Source organism: Nematolebias whitei, chromosome 18 (genome assembly GCF_014905685.2).
Source record: "Nematolebias whitei isolate Nwh7 chromosome 18, NemWhi1, whole genome shotgun sequence".
Taxonomy (NCBI): domain Eukaryota; kingdom Metazoa; phylum Chordata; class Actinopteri; order Cyprinodontiformes; family Rivulidae; genus Nematolebias; species Nematolebias whitei.
The window spans coordinates 23,522,602-23,544,804 of NC_056515.1; the positions used below are offsets into that span (position 1 = coordinate 23,522,602).

General features: G+C 38.5%; 1 protein-coding gene across 1 annotated transcript in view; it reads right to left on the reverse strand.

Annotated features, from left to right (window-relative positions):
- The window catches only part of rapgef1b (Rap guanine nucleotide exchange factor (GEF) 1b), a 53,507-nt gene that overhangs the window by 19,032 nt on the left and 12,272 nt on the right, over positions 1–22,203 (reverse strand). Inside the window, exons 2-10 of the mRNA XM_037692197.1 lie at positions 6,096–6,241; positions 4,769–4,947; positions 3,038–3,194; positions 2,864–2,952; positions 2,629–2,784; positions 2,122–2,172; positions 1,468–1,582; positions 1,204–1,384; positions 78–599 (exon numbers count right to left, since the gene is read on the reverse strand). Coding sequence (XP_037548125.1) covers positions 78–599; positions 1,204–1,384; positions 1,468–1,582; positions 2,122–2,172; positions 2,629–2,784; positions 2,864–2,952; positions 3,038–3,194; positions 4,769–4,947; positions 6,096–6,241 — 1,596 coding nt within the window. The remainder of the gene's footprint in view (positions 1–77; positions 600–1,203; positions 1,385–1,467; positions 1,583–2,121; positions 2,173–2,628; positions 2,785–2,863; positions 2,953–3,037; positions 3,195–4,768; positions 4,948–6,095; positions 6,242–22,203) is intronic.

A 22,203-nucleotide genomic window follows, 5' to 3' on the forward strand; every position in this document is an offset into this window, starting at 1 on the left:
TCATCTAATTTAGAGGACGTTCATTCTCGTCTTTGATTCTTCATTATGTTCATTGCGTCACTTTACCCCGTACTTACTGTGTCTGCTTTTCTTTTCTGGCAGGGGTGGCGGACTGGCTGGAACATCAGCGTTCTCACTTGCAATGTATTGAGAAACAAAGACTTCCCTGTTAGTCTGGGGCATGGGTGAGATGGGCGTAAAAAGGGGGAATGGTGGCGTAGGGTGAAGCTCTTCTTCTGAAAGGTTGTCATACTGGGAGGGGTAGCGCTCATACAGCACCCTAGAGCCTCCATCAGGGAAGGACGACGTTCGCGTACTGCGCCGTTTCTTTAGTGGCAGGGCAGGGGGGGCACTGATGCGGGAAGACTGTAGGGGATTAGTTTGATTGAGCTGAGGAGTCCAGTATTCTGGCTGATGGAGGGGAGGAGCACTGTAGTGGGGATGTGAGGGATGCTGTCCAGGAACAGGGGATGAGGACTCGCTATGGGACTCTGGGAGGGGGCTTAGGCAGCCTCCTACAGGTATTGAAGGTAGGTTATCCCCAACAGACAAGTCCTGGTGTAGGAAGTCATAATCTGGGTCGTAACTCTCTGTGTTGTCTAAAAAAAGATAAAGAAAATATGTTTATTATCAAAACGTGCCTAAAGAGAAACAGTAAGTTTTAACTTCAGCACCTTCACAATTAGTTAAATGGGTGAAGTTTGTGTCCAAACACACTAGGGATGCACAATTTATAGAAAATGACTGTCTTATATAAAAAATAAAAAAAATCTAATGATTTAATCAAACATAGGATGGTTTGCCCAGACATATTTTTTGCATCAATATTTAAAAACTTCAAATATTACATATTGAAAAATAAAAATTTGGAACAAGCAGCTCTAATAAAAAAAAGGGCAGAAAAAAGTAGGCCATTAGTGTTTCATTAAATCAACATTTTATCATTTATGCTGCTTGACTCATTATTGTAGTTATGGTTACAGGTTGTGTTCATTAATTAGACTTTAGTCAGTCTTGCTTTACAGCCCACTAAAGGGACCTACAGCACTAAATTAGGCCACTGAGCTCTAGATTTTTTTATTAGTTTTATTTAGAAAGAATGAATGATCTATCTAATTAATGATAAGCTGATAAGCGCCCATAACACCATTTTTTTTTTAAACCACTGATTCCCATTCTCTACACTGGTCTTTGTATCTTTACCAAGCGTTTCACAGCTGGTGTTACGAGAACACTGTCCGCTGTCCTGCTCCATGGAAGAAAGCTGTTCATCGGACTTGCTGAGTTTTCCCATGCTGCTGCACGGAGACAGACGAGGAGAGTCTCCACCGTACGAATGGCTGCCGCCAGAGAAACGCCTCTGAAAAAACTCATGCTCGTAATCCTGCACAAAGTAACATATCATTTTTTTAACTTCTGCATAGTCTAAAACTGAAGGAAGCCATATTGCATGAAATTACTCTTGACCTGTCTGTGGTCGTTGCATGGCAAACTGGAGCCACGGCTCATTGGGGCGACTACTGCCACCGGTGTCGGTGAAGGGGCTGATTGGCGCTTCTTAGGTGGAAGAGCTGGTGGTGGGCTATAGGTAGATAAATTCAAATAGAAAAAAAAATAAAAAATAAAGAATTCTGGATGTCTGGACCTTAGAAGCAAAGTCGTCTGAAAAATTTTAGGATCATAAAAAATAAAAATGCTTTCTACAATGTATGAGAACACACACACAAAAACCCATGTTTGGATACATGTACAAACACACCATCAAATCCCTCCTCTGGAATGTCAAGATGAAATTGAGGGAAGTTCTCAGATACGCAAGCCAACTTCATGACAAATCAAGCCTTAATACTCAAGTTAATATCAGGTCAAAATGGAAGCGACAAATGTGACAATGATATGGAAGCTAGCCAAAGGGCATTTCATAGGTCAGTCACACACTCATGCACTGGACGGCCTTCTGTTTGGATGATGAGCTCTTCCGAAATTACTAAGGATGACACAAATTTTAAGAAAAAATGCAACCATGCAAATAAAATAATCTTTCATCCAATCCAGAAACTCTGGGAAGGTCGAGAGCGGGATGTTGTTATGTAGTTGGAATGATCCTAGGGACCAACATACTTCTCCTTCGGAGAGGGTCTCCTTTGGCCAGCATCAGCACTCAACTGTGCTCTGTTCCCAGAATCCAAAGAGAGACCAAGGATAAAGAAATTGAGAGACACAGCAGAGTAAAAAAGGAAAAGGTACAGCACCAAACAAAAAAGCTCAAGATTTGAAACCTAAAGTGTGAAGGGTATGTAAAAATGCAGTTACCGGTATATATAAAAGGAAAAAAACACACCAAAATCTCCAAACGAAAATGAAAGAGCATTAATCCTTATTCCAAATGCACATCTGAATCGTAAATTTTTGCTTCTTATTTTTTATGAGCAATAGAAAATGATTTGACAATATATAAAAATTGAAGTGAAACACCTGTTGTAAAAAAAATGCAGAACAAGCACTTGTGATAACAAATAGGGTCACAGCTTCATACAAAATGGTGTTTAAAAATCAAATATTCATTTAAGTTCAATATTATGTTCACGATATTTAAAAAAATACAACTGTGGTGTGCATTATCCTCACCTGAGCTCTGCCATTTTGGCTTCTGGAAGAGGGGGTTTAGGAGGGGCCACTTCTTCATCTTGAAATTCAGGGGCGGCCTCTGCAGGAGAAGCTGCTGGAGCTGTCTTATTTGAGACCTCCTGCTCGCGCTCTATCAGGGGCATCTCCGCTGACACACTGCTGACATAAAAAACAGCTGAGTGAATGAAATACTTTGAAGGTCTGTTTGTATTCATGAAACATGCTTCATTCCCACCTCTCTGCTGCAGTAACAGGGAGTGCTGGTTTGTTCGGGGTGGTGGGTGACGGATGCTCCTGTTTCTCAATAGTCAGCTTCACTAATTCCTGTTTGCAGAAGGAAACACTCCTCCGTGAATACGCTGTGACAAGACCATTCCAACACTGGCAACATCAACACAAAGGACATTACCTTTACTCCATCTAGCACTGCTTTGATTACATTCTTAACAGAGGCCACATTTTCCTGGTCGTCTAAATCGATGCCATCCAGCATCACCTGGTCTGCCCAGCGGATGAGATTGGCGAGACTCTGATACACACGACTATGGCAAGAAGACAGTGCCGAACTGTTGAAACAGTGGGAGATGGAGGTAGGGTGACAGTTTACAGAGACAAAACCATTAGAAAAGATGTGAGAGAAACTCAGGAAGAACAAAAAGAAACAAACGGGATGTATGGGGGTGATATTTATGGAGTATTGCGGATTAAAAATGGTGCAGAAAAGAAAAGGTTTTAAGATAAAAGAGTAGGGTGTGGAGAAAACAAAATTGGAGATCATGTTACTAAAGAATAAGCACAAAAACACGACTTACTTTAAATCTTCTAACATCTATTTGACTCCCCATTTTGAGGGCATTTGTTAGGAAACTACAGAAACACTGAACTACAAATGCAGGAGTTTTAAGAAAGATGAACTGAGCATGTAAAGCTACACGGGGAAGCTAGGTGTTGCTTCTCCAAGCAGTTAATTGTACATTCAGACCTAACATTAAGGTGTGGCAAAAGCCTGTATCAACGTGCTGCAGTTGATTCACTCTGCAGAAAAACCTTTCTGCTGTCTCTGCAGGGCTTATCCCTAAAGTGAGCAGGAGACAACAAAAGTTACTGGAATTAGATGGGAGGGATTTGAGGATTGGAAAGATACGAGCCACGGGATACAACTGTAACTGAGTGTATTGCACTTCTAATAAAGGAGGCAACATAAAGTGCTGGGTCAGTGGGACAAAAGTTTGTAGTTTGCAGAGAAAGACTGATAACTTTTTAGAAAATTAGACCTTTATTTAATCCACATTGCAGCATTCAGGATTTTACACTCATTGATGACCTTGTCATTTGAGCAATATTGACCTAAATTGCTGCAAACAACCCAACAAAGCTGTATTCCGTGTTTGTTTAACAAATGGCTTTTTATTTCCTAAAAATCTGGGCAAACTGGCATGGCCAGTAATACAACACGTTAATAAATCACCATGTATTAACATGCGCCAAACTTCAGCTGTGATTATTAGGATTTGTTGTAAGTGAACATAGGATAACAGATTCTCTGTATTGCAGAAACCAGTCATTATTTGCTTCTAAACACAGAGTTAAAAAAGTCACTACTGAACTCCATACCTTCCTCAGAACGGACTGATAGGGAAAAGCACAAAGACAAGACAGAAGTTCCAACATGTCCTGGCACTACACACAACTGCAGCTAAGGTTATTTTCAAAAGTGGAGTTTTTGAATGAAATGACTCGTACAGAGTCTGAAAGATTCATCTCTATTCCTCAAAAGTAATATTGTGACTTTAACAGCGAGCATTGCATATTGTAAATACTATGTTTTAGAGCTTTAGGCAAGTACAGGAAGCCTTGAGGTGATGTGGATGTTATCAGGCATAAATTATTTCTATTAGTATGTGAAAGCAAGTACATATTGTACAAGTCTCACCATGCAGCCAGCTATGTTTTAAATTATGCCAAGAGGCAAAAATGATAACAATGAATTACATAACCTCACATTAGATGTCATAGGGTTGACGTTTGACGTAATATCAGTTGTCAATAAATAAATAAAAAACCCTTACAGTTCAGAGAATGAGAACTTTAAGAAACTGACCTACATTTTCATCTAGTTTTATAAAAGCTTGTGACTCACCTATGCTGTATCCGAGCCTCCACCTGAACCAGAGGCAGGATTGCTTCAAGCACCTTGCTGGCAGAGCCTGGTAGCATTTCCAGCACTTTCCTCTCCACCATCATTTTGTCCACGATTGCCTTGAAATATTTCAGAGCACTGACCACTTCCTTCTCATGCTCCTCAAGTCTGTTAACCTTCTGATAAAAGCAAGTCACAAAACATGACCTTAGGATTACACCACTTAAAAGTTCCAACTTTTATATATTAAAAAAAAAAATGACAGGATAACCTATTATGTTTAGAACAGCCTAGGAAGGAGATCTGCCACATGCAGCTCTAGGGCCACATGTGGCTTTTTGCTCCCTCTGTAGTGGGTCTTTGTGTTTTTAACCAAAAATAACATGGAAATAAATGCTGATATTCATAACCACAACAGAAAAGTGTTCAAAGTGTGTTTTTGCTGTTTAGTTCAACAACTAAATTTGATCAACATCATTTAAATGTAAAAAATAAAAATAAAAATTCAACCTTCTCTATATAAATATGGCCTTTACTTTTGTCTCCTAAAGTAAAAATGCCAATGTCATAAATTTAATCTAGACAGTGTTTCCCAAACCATTATTCAATGAAGGTGCTCCACCCTGTCAACAGAAAAGAGCGCCACACTTACCAAATCCCCCCCACACACAGCTCTGCCACTTTCGGACAGGGAGCGGGAGATTGGCAAGTTATCCTATGTAAAACACTGCTAGATACAGTATTTAGTTTTATAACGGAACAAACAACCTCTAAATGCAGTGAGTATACAATAGTGAGTTGTGTGATTATTTTAAGTGTCTAGTGAAAGGGTCACCACACTCGCCCACTAGCATATATTGAGCTCCGAGCAAATTTTACTTAGTGAAAAAAGGGGCAGAAAAATGCTCCTTTGATTGTAAAGATTGCAGATTTCTGGTTTATGTTCTTCAGTTTGCTCAATGTTCAGAGCATCCATCAACTGATCTGGTCGAAATCGCTCTTCTATTCACAAGAGCTGCTTCGGTATTTCAAGACTGGTGGGGAATCAAGTCATTATACAAAACCCAAAAAGAGGCCGGAACGGAGCACATTCATTCATTCAGACACCTGCTGAAGTGCAGCCAGAATTCACAGCGATTGGGAGACTGTGGGAACCAGCAGGGAAGCTCTCACACACGCACACACCCCCACACACTAGAATACAGACGCACGTTCCATTATTCAGGAAACAATAGTCTCACAAATAGGCAAACAAACACACGGAACAGGTGGGAAAGAGATGCACTTCCCGTGATACATTTTCTCGCACACGACTGCGAGCGCACACCTTGTTAGCAGGTTTCTCAGTACTCTTGGCTGCTGGCTCGGGCTGCAACTGCTTTCGGTTTTTGGATGGAGTCCTCTTGATCTTGGGTGAGTGGAACTTGTCCTTCAATATCATGGTCAAAGTGGACAGATGGGACCGTTGCGAGTCTGCAGACAGAAGGAAAATGAAGGAAGTGGAGTGGTCAGTCACAGTGTAGACATGCCTGGGGGAGCAAGAAATGATCTATAAACAGATGGCACAAAGCGCAGTGAAGCGCACAATGGGGCTCTTCTAAAACTGAGCTCAACTGATGGATTTGATCTGAACACCAGCAAGATACCAGAACAAAGCTGGTGATTTTAAACAAGAATACACAACAGTTTTTATGAAGTAACTGTACTTTTTGTGTAGGGACACTAGTCTACTGGACAGACTCCTTTGTCTGTGTATGAGACAAGAACAGAGCAGACCAGTATGGATATAACAAAACCCTTCAGTTAGAGCAGAAATGAAAATCATTTCACGTTGCCCCGCTGATACCAGCTTTCGAACAGCCAAGTAATTTGGCAGTTTGATGTGTTCATTGTAGAAAATGACAGCTGCATCAAAAGAGAGCATAGTTCCCTCGTTTCCGCTCATTCTACAATAATTGTGCACTTGCTCATCGTCTGACTTCACCTCTTTGTCCCTCCCTCAGTCTCCACACGAAAGTAAATCAGGAGATAAATGCTAATAACAGCACTGGGAGCCAGCAGGAAGTGTGGGTTGTGCTGTAATCTCCCATCAGCTTGGTGACAGTGGGATCTGGCATTCCACGGCCATCAGCCTAAAAACCCTGAGTGCTGAGCGGCAGTCAACAGCAGGAAAACACCATGGACTAGTCTTCCAGCTGGGCCATTCTTTCATCTGTACCATCAATCAACATGCCACGTACATATCCACCCGGCTGTTCTTTCTCTCCTCCCTCTAATCCTCCTCATCCCCTTACGCCAAGAAAAAAGCCAAAGATCGCTGAGGCAGCCAGAGACAACTGTGTGTTTCATTAAAAATGTTGATGAGAACGCTCCCAGAAGAGCTTCCTACCGATAACAAGATATGAGAAGGGATAGGAGGGATATGTGACCCTTCAGCTTCCTGTTTAACACAGCATTTTTTTATATCTTTGCTGTGCAAAAATAAAGCGACATACACAGACTGCTTTGTAAGCATGAGTAACTTCTTTATGCTGAAAAGCTGATTCAATAAACCACAGTTACTGGAAAAGTGTCTCATGGCACTTCGTTACTTTTAAATCGCATTTGACCTAGTTTTTCCTTTTCCAAATAGGTCAAATCAGACATGTAAATGTGCAAGCCAAAACTATGCTCCAACATAAAGCCGCTTGCTTTGTGATAAAGCATACAGCTGTTTCAGGTATTCAAGAATATTTATTGAAATTGACGATGTTACATCGGCAAACACTTTAAATCCCTGAGTAGAGACAGATGTTTCGTTATGAGTTGTGTCTTAAAAAAAAAACCATTGTGACTGATTAAAAAACAACTGTAAAATATAAAAACAAAACACCATTGACCACAAGCAACGGTTGAGTTGACTAGTGTTTGGACACAAAGAAAACCCTGCAGACAAGAAAAACTAAACAGCTGTTTGGAATGATGCACTGTAGTCTACAAAAGATGTTGTGCATCTGTGGTGCATCCAAATATGCTGTGAATGACATATTTAGGACTAAGAGTTTAAGATAATTTTTACTTCTGTACTTTGAGGTAAAGTCCGCTTTGCCAAAAGCCAGGAGGCTACGCTGGCAGAATATTACATTACAACAATAGGAGGAATCAGTTTTCTTTGGATTGTAAAATACCTCTGATAATTATCGCTGAAATGCAAAAATGGGGACAAAGTTTTTGCCCATGTGTGTCTGCTAGCAAAATATCTCATGAAAAACTGTATAATTTTTAATAACGGTCAGAAAATAATCAACGGACATACATCTACAACAGATAGAACATTTGGAGTCATCAGGATTCAATGGCTGCCCTAGCCAACAACCTTAAAGAAGAACACACATTCAAATAGCTATAGCTCAGTCAGTTTTACAGATATTTACCTAAAGTTCAGTCTAGCTGTAGCCGAGACTGAGTCCCAATACATATTCTAAGCACCAACAGATTGCTTAGCGTCTTTGTTTAAAGATATGCCATTAATAACCATCTGTTAGCAATGTTTCTTGAACTAGTGAATGAAATTTTCAAGAAAAGATGAAGCAGATCAGTTGTAGATGTAGCTCAACAACTGATTAACGTTTGAAGCCAACATAACTAAAGATGATTGCCAGATGATTTCAGTTTTCAGAATTCAGTTGATCCTACAGAATTTAATGTGGCTTAGCAGAGTCATTCAAAACACATACTGAGCGTGACATCTTGCAATATTGCATGGTATGCATGCATGTTATTTTTAATGTTGGTCTAAAATGGGTCAGCTACAGCTTTGTCATTTCTCAACATAACATGATCACAGTCTAAAACTCTGGCAAAAAAGGCAGCAGGCGATATTCATTCAATATAAAATGTTCAGCCTTATATTTTAGATCTGCTCAACCTTGTTCCCTTTTACCTGCCCCAAGCACAGGGACTGAGGCAAACAGTATGCGGGTAGCTTAAACTGCATTTGCAATGACTTGTGTCTAACGTTGCAGCTACAATTTAATGCCAGAGTTGAAAGTAGCACAATAAAAAAAATAATCAATATCATAATTGATGCAGCTGGCTCCCCAAGATATCATCACAGACCCTGAAGCTTGACTGGTTGTCTTACACATGTTGATTTCCTGTGTCCTCTGTGTCTTTTCTTTTTTAGGACAGAAACAACCTATTTACAGAAAGTTACCGTAGGTTTTAAACAAAAATATTATAACAGAAAGAAGTATGTGCAGAGTGAAAGAAATTGAGCAAGACGCACAGAGATAGAGGAAACTACATTGAGGTGGTCTGTTGTGGTTACGCAGAACTTTCAGTGCCCACTTGTCCACTACAGAGTGGCCAGCCAGCCCCTCTGCTCTCCCCAGCTTCCTGTCTGCTGCTGGACACAGTTTATGAGCTGCTGAGGTCATGGGCTGTAATGTCTCCCATACTGAATTAAACTAGTCATGGACTGAGCAAAAGAAGGACAGAAATCTTAAAGTGAAAACATCACTTTCAGCTGTCTAGGCCCTTTCAAATTATAGAAGAGTGGATGAGATCTAAGTCTAAAAGATATAGGACTAAACAAAGGAAAGGGCTCTTAATACTGAATAACTTTAATCTGACAGGCAAGCATAAACAATGACCCAGTAAAATACTCCTGTATGCATGAAATTGCTTGAATACTTTGTTCTTAAACGCTTGTAGAAATTCAATAAAAACACTTCAGTCTGAGTCTCTTCAACAATTTAACAAAGCCTGGGAGGAATTCTACATCACTTCGTGCAATAGCAGAATCCTAAGAAGCTTTCGAGCAGATGAATTCAAAGACTTGGTCGCACAATTAGTAAACAAACCCACATCCACACACACGAGCTGTAAATTTATGGATGATCCTGGTGAGAACACACCTTAAGTGTTAAATGCCTTTCTTTTAAATCGATCAGGTGTGCATTCATCTCTTAAAACTAATTCAACACACCTCCACAATTAATTCTGCTGCTTCCAAGTAATACAAAAAACACCAGCTTTCCCAAAACACAAGTGTCCTTCCTGAAACCACAAGATCTGAAGGATGCATGGACGTATTCTCATAAAAATATGTCCACAATAATCAATTTAGGTGCCATTGTTACCAAATTTGAACTGGTAATAGGTAAAACTTTAGGCTGCAGCCTCATATAATTATATCTCCATAATGCATAAAAATAAATAAAAAAAACATTTCAGATGAGGAAAAAATCTATGATTTTTGTGTTTAAACTTCAATAACCACATACTAGTTACAGTAACAACATTTATGACAAAATCTCACGTTACCTTTACAGAGAGACCAAGCTTTTGATTTTACTCCAAAAGGTTCAAGAACAGGGTAAATTTCTTCAGGCGTATTCGCGATATTGTTTGGCAATACTTAGGATAAACAAACAAATAATCCTGCGTCTCCTTAACTAACAACCTGCATAACTATTAGGGAAGATCAGCGATTTCTGACTAAAATGTAAACATTTTTAAATGACTCCTGGTAGTGGCATCCCAAGTACAGTAGTTTTTTCTGTCAGATCCTTTTTTTAAAACAATAATATATACAAAAAAAAATTTAAATAATGACCAGCAAAATCAAAAACAGTTATTGCCTAAAATAATTTCCCCTGGTAACTATGCTTTAATATATAATTCATTCATTCGTTTCCATCTACAGCAAAATTAATGAAAATTAAATTAACTTGCTTAAATAAATATTAAATTTTGCAGTGTACTGACAACTACCTTCGGACTACCCGCAATGGAGCTTTTTTGTTATTAAAGAAAAATGACAACACAGATTGTCTACTGCAATGTAATGTGAAAAAGGTGGAAGAGCTGAGCCATGATATTATTTCTTCAAGATAAAGCCTGCTGTGGAGCAAGAAAAATGAGTTCAAGTTAGAGGCTCATGAAATAACCAGCAGGGAGAAAAATTGAGAGAGAAAAATTCAACTGAAGAAAGTTAAGGACTTGGTGAATAATTTATTCCATCTATTGTAGTGGTTTCTTCCTACTGGTTGTGTTCAGTTTTCTTGAATCATTTCTCATTATATTCTTGGTAACAAACATGAAGTACTGCAGGAAACACCATGTTCTGCAGCTGTGGGTCTTTCAGCTGAAGGTATAGAACTGGAATGGTGCAGAAGTGAGGATGCCTTTGTAGGGAACATGGGGTAAAAGGTGATTGGAAAAGTAATGGAGGCCGAAGGCCAATGGTGTGTTTTACAGCTTTCCAGCTGTGTTGTTTAAGCACGGTGTTCAGTAGAGCCACAAGAAGACTGAGAGCTTTGAGCTAACTGAATAAGTACCAGTAAATGACACATGGTGGACGTTAAGAGCTTGGTTCTTTTCATATATATTCTGTTTCACATGAACAAAAGAAAAAGAAATATGGTTTCTACTAGGACTGAACAATTTTGGAAAATATTCTAACTGCGATTTTTACCTCAATATTCAGATTGCACTTTAATATGCAATTATTTTTCAATGTCTTTTTCTTATGTATTTTTTAACAAACACAAGCAATAAATCAATCTGTTTCAGTTGCAAAAAAAATCCAGTTTTCAGCTCCGCTGCAACTCTGTTTCTGCATTTTTTGTATAACTCCAGAATAGCAATTTGCCTAAAATGTGTGTTCAAAGGCATTCTGTACCACCTATCCATTGTGTTTACCAAAACCGTAAACGTAGGCTGGGTCACTATATTAACAGGCATCATGTCTTTTGCTATGAACTCAGTTATTGCTCAAGTTATTTCCACGTGTTATTTCGAATTCTATGCATACGGAGTAATAGCTTCGAACAGTTCGGTCAGTGATCCATGTCAGCTGGTACTTTGCTTACTTTAAGCTGAAGCACTGGTCATTGGCATTCTAGCCATGCATCTAGGGCGATATGGCATAAAATTCATATCCCTATTGTAATGGGTGACCGTAACGATATATATCATATGTTTTTCGTATAGAATTTGCAATAGGAATTTTTAAAAAAAGCATAGGGTGTCCTTTTGCCATCATTCAGTTTGAAAACTGCTATACCACAAAATAATCACAATCAAGAAAATTCCACTACTAGGTTCAAAGAGTTTTCAATAAAAAAAACAATTCAAGTATTAGGCTTCTTTCTTGTAGTGCAAAACAGTGCAAAAGATATCAAATGTAATTTTAGTCATACGTTTTAAACAAAATAATGTTTTTAACCCTTAACAGTTTCCAGTCTTCTCACTTAATAAATGAACAGCAACAGAGCAGCATTTTACATATAAAAAAGTGCACACTGAAAACACTTAACCCTCCAACCCTCCAGTGGGCGTCTCCTTCCGCTTTAAGGAGAGCTGACATAAAATGGTGACCAGTTTCCTCTGTGATTGTGACCAGAGAGGGTCTCTCAGTAAAATCACACAACACAGCGTTCTTTTCACAGATCAGAGAGCACGGTTAACTCTTTTTATTTAGCACAAATGCACTCTCTAAAGCTAACCAACGCTTACTTAACTTTCGACGGAACACAGTGATTTGTATATGCGTCCAAATATGGCAACAGTACGGCAAGCCGGCCATAGTGTGTAGCTTATCTACTTAGCTCTAAAAAAAACAGACCAACACCATTTACGCAATTTTCAACTCAAAAAACGTAAATGTTAAATGTGACAACTCTGATTTTACAAAAGACACGGCATTACTGTGGTTAGCCGGCAGAATACAGATTTCTATCATAGGCTATAGTTTCTATCGCTCATTCCTACATGCAACTATCGTAAATAGCTTTGTGGTTTTTTTTAAAGTGTTGATAAAGATTTGTGATTTTACCTCGAGAGGTAGCAACAACAGCAAGGCAGGTTCTGCACAATACATGTCGTTGCACAGTGTCTTCTTTTTTATAGCCAAAATAATTCCAAAAAACGGACGTGCTGCCCCTCTTTGTTACCAAACTTTCAGATGTGTCAGTTTCTGTCAAGCCTGACGCCATTGTGCATCCGGTTAAAGCACAGTGTTGACTTATCCCGCTCCCTGCTCGGTTTTGCCCCATTCCGCTCACTCGCAAGTCACATAACCAGATCACGTGACCAATCAAATTGCACTCTTTGCGATTAGAAAATCTAATTTTATCATATTGCGATATTATTGCAAATGTAATTAATTGTTCATCCCTAGTTGCTACATTCATTATGTTCATTATACAACTAGCAACACAAACAGTCCCATCTAAACATAGGATTTTATCAGTCACTCATTCATTTCTCAATAGGTTTTTTCACAAAACTCCACAAAAGTCCATGAAATGGCTGCAAAATACAAGCTGTTGTTAATGCTCCTAACACTGCTAATTCCAGCCATTCACCAATACACCAATCGAAATGACCATGTCCTACAACAATGTGTGCCTGTAGATGAACTCAGCAACACTGAAGTGGAGCACTAACGCATAAAATGTCTGTCAAACCTCTTTCATTTCAAATCCTTGAACTGGTTGGTTGCACATATTATCACTACATAACATTAGGGCTAATCAGAATGCCTTTATTGTCATTATACGCAAATACAATGAAGTTAAGAGTCCCGAATTACTAAGTACCGAACGTCGGTTATTTTATGGTACTGACCGAACTGGTCAGAACTGGTCAGATCAAAGCATGCCTCTTCTTTTGGTGTCAAGGTTATTGGCTGTAACGTGACACGTGGTTTCAGCACGCAGGCAGGTAAAACACAGACATGGTAAACAGACATACGTGGTTACTCCCAGAGTTGTATAGAGCTGCCGTATATCTATGGTGCTGGTTACGCCCACAGACGGGGTTCACGTGTATCTGTGTTGTGTGAACTAGTGTGCAGGCAGCGCGTGTCATCGAACCGCTTCAATTTACGAGCAAAAAGTTGCTCAGTGTTTATCTGCAAGAAAAGTGGGCCACAGCCTCCTCCTCTCAGCATTTAAGTCAGCCTGTTGGTGTTAGAGAGTCTAAACGGCCTGATTCAACATCTCCATGACCGGATTCCTCTTCATCCGAGAACTCTGAGGACAGAGCTGTGTCTGGGATTTCAGCTGGTAAGTTTATGTTTGTTAACGTTACTGCAGCTTAATACGTGCATCTCGCGGTGAGTTAACTATTCATGTAACCTAACTTGAAGAAATTAGTGTGTAGCTTTATTTTATGGCTATCTATGTAGCTAGCTAAAATCAAAAGCTAACTTAAGATTGACAATAACAGATAAAGCTTAGCTTGTAAAAATGTGCTCATCCACTGGGTCAGCTGGTTAAACAGTTCACCTAATGTTCAAGGTTTATCCTCACAGGAGCCTCTGACCCTGATGTGAGGAGGACAGACAAAAGAAAAGTGAGATGGTGGCCACAGGACAGTCACAAACTTTGCTGTTAAAATTTTGCTGCCTTTGTCTACAGTGGAGGCTGCATGGTGGAGGTAAGTAAGCTTTAAAGGCTATTGTTGACCAGTTAATCCTTTATCTCTCAGCCTAGATAATGTTTTTTGAGCAATAATAACACAACCGTGTTATTGTTGATGTTTTGTGTTCTAATGTCAATTAGGGAGATGATAAGAGCCCTAAACCCCAGAGAACCACAGAAAAGATTTAGGAAGAGACACAGAGGTAGAGAAGTCTGCATCAACCCTAACCTCAGTGAATCCAGTGACCTGCTGGTGGAATGTGAGGGACACTATGCCAGTGCTATCAAACTTGGCAACCAGGTATCTGTGTGTGCAACAAGCATCATCCACACCCTCAGAGTGAACATTTCCTGCTGCTGGAGACACCATCAGCCAGGAGTGGGCTTGTTTGTGTCCAGAGAAAGCAGACATGTTCATTTTTATGAAAAAAACAAACAAACTGCTAAGTGAAAAGGTCCTCAGTGTGTAGCAGTGAGCATTAGACACTGACGTGTCACTGGTTTGCAACTGTTCTTTTGATCTGGAAATTATTTGTTTATTTTTATGTAAGAAAACTGCTTGGAATGGAAAAATACCAAAGTTTAAAAATAAAACTCAAGATTAATGTGTAACATAATTTTCTTCTTGTTAGAATTAAAATTAATTAAAAAATTGGTACCGAAAAAAGTACCGTTCAGGAACCGACACCGGTACCGATACAAATACCAAATTTTTTTTCATTTATTTTCATTTAGCCTTTATTTATACAGGTTAGTCTCATTTAGCCACGAGAACTCATTTTCAAGAGAGACCTGTAACCTGTAAATTGTTTTTAGAAAGGAATCCAGCCCTACATCATACCTTAGAGCTGCAAAATAGGTTTTATTCTTACACATGCTGACTGTTTCTAATCCATAACTACCTTCATTAGCAGCTCAAATGGGTTGGTGGGCTGAGTTCAACACAACATGTTTCCTCTGTTTTTACACAAATCACAACAGAAAGAGAAGAAGGTGCCTCGGGCCAAGCTTAAGTGTTTTGTGAAAGGGATTTCTGGAGTCTAAAATAAACGTGATACACAAAAGTTCTGAGCTATTGTCTGCACAGTAAGAAAAAGGATTAGCAATATCTGTATCTTATGTTTAAATGTTATTATATTAAATTAGACCATATGCAAGTTGATTTTAATCTGATTCTCTTCTGGACTGAACTGAATTGCATGTATTTGGATATGACTTGACCTGTTTAGTTGTTTTTTTTTGGTAAGGTGCTCTGATATTATTTTAGAATTTTGTTGTAAAATATTTAATTACTATATACTATATAAAGCTATATTTTGTTATGCATTTAAATAAAATAAAAACACAACTGAATAGAAATGAATGATTACTGCTTGCAATTAGCCTTTCAGCTTTTCCACTAATTACAAGGTAAATCTGGAGATGTTAAAATTTTATACAAAATGTCAGACATGTTCTCACCACAATTGCAAGTTGTAATCACATTTTTTTTTACGAGTGTGAAGCATGTCTTTTGTATTGCTTTTCTTTCTTTTTGCTGCTGTGAAATCCCCCTCTACCAGTATGCTTTACTGTCTCTGAGCATGCATCAGGATATTTACTGTCAACAGTTTCCACAAACATCCCCTTCAGTACGTCAATGACTAGCAAAATAAAACCAGCAGCCATTGGTCAATGTTCAGGAGTAAATATTAGTGTGGTGATAGAGATGCTCTGTGTGCAGTGTTGCATGGGAACAGATTGCCTGGTCAACCAGTGTGCCCACGCAGCAAAAGACAATCTATATTGTAGATCCATATTACAAAACTGCAAACCAGATCTCATTTACCTAAACATGACTGAAAATACATCTATAGATACTATAGATACAAGCTCTGTTAAAAGAGACTTGACCTTTATGACTCATAAGATGGCACTTCGAAATATTTAATATCTGAATATAAAAAGTGACCCCACTCACATTATCACCGTTTTATCTTTTTTAATATGAAATTATGGTCTTAAATTAATATCAAGAAAGAGAAAATACACAAAAACTTCGATCTGTATTGTGTAAATACTTTAAATACAACAAACTGAAACTATGTAGAAGTAGAACTCCTACATGTGTCCAATTTACCACTTTATTGTCTGTCCAAACAGGTCTCACTTGTAAATGAGTCTTTGAGGCTCAGTGTGATTTATCTGTTTAAATAAAGGTTGAATGAATGAATGAATGAATGAATGAATGAATGAATGAAAAAAGAAGTACTGAGTGTGCACACTTCTGCCAAAACACTCACGCAGTATCATCTTGTGCACAGACCAACAAGAATACTAAAAATTAAAAAAAATCCTGGATCCAGATCACCATAAATTTTTTTATCATTTGTTCTTTGTAAGAACCTCAACATTTCCTGAAAATGTCATAAAAATCTGTTCATAACTTTTTGAGTAATCTTGTGAACAGACAAACAAACCAATGCTACCAATAACATAACCTCCTTGGTGGAGGTAACTAACATTTAGAATTATCAGTAGAGACAGAAATATGCTATATGTAGACAAAACAAAAAGTAAGTGTGAACAATAAAAATCAATAGTACTAATTTAATGAATATTTACTGTATTTTACCAGTACTATTTGACTTCTGGTCACATGACCTCGATAAGACTTCTGGGTAATATTTACCTGTATATAATTTTAAAATAATTTCGGTTACATAGGTGTTTGGCACTGTTCTGTTCAGTGATTATACTTTGATAGTTCTTGTGTTAATTTTGTAGGTTTAATTGTTTTAACCATGAGTCAGACAGCAAAGCATCATGAAGACTCCTGACAATCATGCAGTCTGAACTGACCGTGTATTGAAAGCAAGCTATAATATGTGAAACACCATCCACTGGCTGATTCTTATACAACTATAAGAAAGCTGAACACTGCCAGAGCTAGCTGGGCACAGATCCTGACGAACGGTTGATGCACATGGCTAAATAACTGGAGCGTCTTATTTATGTACAAAATTATGATTTATATTATATTTACTATGCACGGCTTAGAGACGTGTGCATTCTGTAGATCAAGAATTATGGTATGTCTGTGATGTGTTTTAACACATGGGCAAAGATTAAAATTTTTAATCGCTATTAATCTCAAATATTTTTTTGGATTAATCTCGATTAATCTCATTAGTATGCACAAAATTAAATTATGACTTAAAAGATGTTTAGAACATTTTTAAGGTACTGTTTTATATAAACAATGTTCAATACATTAAAAAGGCACTTTTTAACAGAAGTCTCCTAACAACAAAAGTATTTCTAATAGCATAAACATATCAAATATGAAACCAAAGCTATTTGCCAGGGCAAAATGTTTTTAGTTTATTTTAGAGAGAAAATAAAAAAGTTCCTTCAAACCCAAAACCACAATCATAACAGATTAACAATAAATTCAAAATATACATGTTTTTCTGAAAATTTACAAGAAGCCTTTTTAAATCAGGAGCATCATGAACAGTTTATCTCCTGATGCTGCTCAATAACTCAATAACTTAGATAAATCTAACAAGGTTAAGTCAGGTCTTCTGAACGAATTCTTCTTTGTTGAAATGTTTTGTCTTTCATTCAAAAGACTTCTTCAGTCTGAGAAGGTGCTAAAAACTCAGTCAATGAGCACTCAACCAGTTTCTGCTAGCCAGAACTAGTATTCACATGTAAAAGGAGGACCACCAACCTAACAACTGACCCTAAGAACTCTTTGCTATTCACCGGGCGATGAGTGATTCTATTGATATACAGTACATATTCTAGGAGAGGAATTGAGAGAGTGGTAAATAAGTCATCTTTGTGAAGAGAATCCATCCATCTTTAAACAGGGGTGGGGGTCTTCATATTCAACCATCACACCTACTAACAAAGTCCATGCTCAATAATCCAGGTATACAATCCAACAATTTTCAGTCAGGTCATCTGGACAGTTTCTCTTTGTTTGTGTCGAAACGTTTCACCTTCCTTCCAACCTCTCTCCCAAAAAAAAAAAAAAAAAAGAAACTGTCCAGATGACCTGACTGAAAATTGTTGGCTTGTATACCTGGATTATTGAGCATGGACTTTGTTGGTTTTGAACCAGTTTGCATGAATGTCGACGACGAAGAGGGCCAGCACCGGAGGAGGGGGCGTGCCAAAGAGACCATCTTAGCACTAACATAACTGGTTTGTTCCACTTTGGAGTAAGCTGTTGGGGGAAGAATCAGTTTTGCGTTGTGTGTTTCCTTGACTGATGAAGCCTTCTGGATGGAAGGTGAAACGTTTCAACACAAAATAAAGAAACTGTCCAGATGATCTGACTGAAAAATGTTGGATTGTGTACCTGTATTAATGAACATGGACTTTGTTGTTATATATAATTTAAATTATTTTTATCCATCCATCCATTTGGCCCAGTCAGAGGGTTCTAGAGCCCCTCCTCTGCACAGAGTCAGACCTGGGGCTTGATCAACTTCCATACATTAAAAAAATATATATTATTATTATTGTGCAGATTTTGCGGCACTGCATAAATACTTCGACCCGCTGTCTGAAAGGGGAGGGGATTGTTTACCTGTGCGGGGGAGGGGGTGTTTTTTCTGTCAGAGCTGCAGCCTGCAGTCTCTACTCAAAGTCGCTTCAGGTCTGATTTTCAGGAAATAAAATGTGGCATGGATTAATTTATCATAACTCTGGTTTAACTTCACCTACCAACACGATTTAAAAACTGTTGTGTTGCTTAAAGTCTGTACTTTTAACGCAAAATCGCTGAGTTGCTGCATCATTCCAGCGACTGAAATCAGTCCATTACGCGCAGGAGAGTCAAGTCGCTCCAAAGGGGGAAAGTTAGTCAGAGTGGAAGAAACGTCTACCAGTTATGGAAAGCAGAGTGAGCGCCACTTGTTTTTAATTGCACTCTCCAGTAAAACTGTGTTTTGTCCTGAAGTGAGGAACAAACATTTGAGAACCAAACTCTGCTGTTCGAACAGAACCGGACCTTCAACTCTCTCCACCGGCTTACCTTTGACCTGCCTTCCTGTTAGTAATTGGTCAAGACAACACGAGCTTCAGTGTGACTGGATTTAATCCTTGTTGAGGCGGACCCCGTTTTGCTCTCAAGCTGGAAAGCCAGCACCCGGACAGAGTGTTGTGTGTGTTCATAGATGCTGAGGAGAAATTATGGAGGAAAACGAAACTTAACAATATTAACGTGCGTTAAAATAATTGTTGGCGTTATTAATTTGCTGCGTTAACGCGATAATAACGAGTTAACATGAACACTATGAATATATATATATACACATGCACATGCACACACGTTTCTAGCCTCAGTGACTCTCTTTTGACAGTATAAAACCTCTAAAGCACTGTATATCCAAACTTATCGCCATATTTTCTGCCAGATGTGTTTTGGTACACTTCTTTGAGCCTCTCAGCTAGTGATACCATTTGTGGTTCATTTGTGCTGGTTCCATTGGTACCCCAACTTTTTATTTATTTATTTTTATTTCCAGTTAGTCTGTCCTGACAATGAAGGCAGCACAATTTAAAACACATGCAAATCACTGTGAAATAGCTTTACTGTACATTAAAAAACACAAAATAGTTCAGTCAACTTGTCAGTTAGGTCAGCTGCCAAATTTAGCACCATCCCAAGTGCTTGAGTAATAATATTCAAGAATTTCTTCATTCCATTTCTTTTGGTGGACTCTGTTCAACAACCTATTCTTCTATGTAAAAAAAGCAATTTGTTATGTATGCTACTGGATTATACCACACTGCGCTGACTCTGGCTCGCGCAACTGACCTCATGTTAATATGTGCATGTTCAAATATTCCTCACTCCCTGGCAGCACGAGTACAAATTGGACAATTTCAATATGGGTCGACGTTTCATTATGGGGACTGAACGAGCTAATGGAACGAGTCCATTGGAGCACTTGGCACAGCACTTTATTGGTGTTGCATTGAAAGCTAGGCAGTGAGCCCTGAGGTCTTGTTTGCTCAATTGCCCTCTGTACAACATACACGCACAGTTGTTCACACAAACATATACATCCAACAGCACAAACAGGCATCCAAACATTTTCTCAAAAGTATTCAACCACAATAAAAAAATCTGTAGAGGAAGATGCCTTGAGACCTGATTTTTAACAGCATCAGTGATGAACAAAACATAATTTATGACTTGAGTTTTAAGCGTTGATGCTTCCAGTGTTTCAGAACACAATATAACTGAGTGGTATAGGGTTTGACTAAACAAGTACGGTAATATGAAAGGCTTGTAGCCTTAAAATTAAGAAGTACGCACATCTCTGAAAATTTCAACTAAGCTACAGTGTGCTTGCTGAAGTTAGTCAAAACCAAAAAAATAGTGTACTTTGAACTGGCTAAAGAATTGAATGAATGAACTCCACACTTCACTTCCATGTTTCTATGTTTTGTCAAAGTGTAGAAGCATCTCAGCAGCATCTACAAACTAAAATTGTCCTAAGCAAACTTTAAACAATGAATTCAATTAAAAAACTCAGTTATAAAATAGTTACAACTGTTATAATTTCTAGTAGTAAACGCCCAAGGTCATTTTTTTTAAACTTTTTGTTTTTGTTTGAGCAAAAACGTTACAAATGCTGGCACAGATTTACCAAATTGCATTAAAGGGTGGGGTAGGCGTATGTGATTCAAATTGTTCTAAATGGGAAATCACACTGCAACACATACACACAACACCCTGGGTACCCCTCCTGTTCCTTCCCTAGTGAGGCCGAGCCCAATAGTATGATTTCCTGTCCCTTGACTCCATCACTGGGAGCAGCTCCCTCCTCAGAGTCCAGAGCAGCGTGAACTCTGCTGTTCTCCCAGTGTAACAACTTCAGCAAAACATAGCAGGTCTAGGAAGACATGGACACACTGACAGAAACATGCACAAGACAAAGCAGCACACTGTGCCACACAGCCATCCAACATAAAAAGACTTCGAACAGTCTGATATTTCAAGTGACCTTTTAACTACAGTGGTTTGCAGCACTTTTAGCATTCTATTTAAAGCTCGCTTTCTGAAACGAATCTTTCAGGAAACTAAGTGCGCACCGACTGGCAGACAGCAGGTTCCCCTTGGGTGAAACCAATAGAATAAAGAATCACAAACAGCTATAAATATCCAGCTTGCCAGCATCATGCAGCAGCACCAGAGAAGACACTGACAGCTAAAATGCTACACTATGATGTGCTAGAAGAATTAGAGGTTCTGAGTTAATGGAAGCTGTTTGGCAAACAATCACAAGGCAAACATGCTCTAAAAAGCACTCGAGATAGAAGACTGATTTCACACACAGACAAACAGCCACAAGAGAAGCAATCGCTTCACTGCCGCGTGCAAGACACAGGCAGATACAGAGAGACATCAGCATAGGAAACAGTAAATAGCCTCAAGCAGTGAGGAGTGGTACCACTTTCCTCATGTTGGAGTGCTGTACAAAGACGAGCTTGTCTGTACTGTGGCCTACTTGTCATCCTCTTGACACTCTTTGCACAAACACTGCACAGGATAGATCTGACAGACAGCTGCTACATGATAAATACCTCCACGAATTAAACAAAAGTATAATGTTTAAAAGAACAAAAGCCAAGAAAAATTTATATATTTCTGTTTCTTGAAAAAACAGGCTTGATAACAGATTTGTTGTAAAATAAAAAAGATAATTTATTGTGAAAGGAATATAACATGCAAAGTATGGTTGCAGGTGAACTTAAAAATGTTTATTTGCAACTGAAAACACTGACACAGATGTCATTAATTTAGACTATAAGGAGTTTGTGATGAACAGAGCTCTCATTGCACCTTAAGCTTTACATCTATTGTAGATTTAAGTGAACAACATGAAATGTTACAAAGACTAACTGCAGCATAAAGACGTTTGTTTTATTCCTATTCTTGTTTTAATTTTTGGTAGTCACCAAAAAAAATAAAAAAATAAAAATGTATATTTAGGGGCTAGTAATTTGTTTTACATA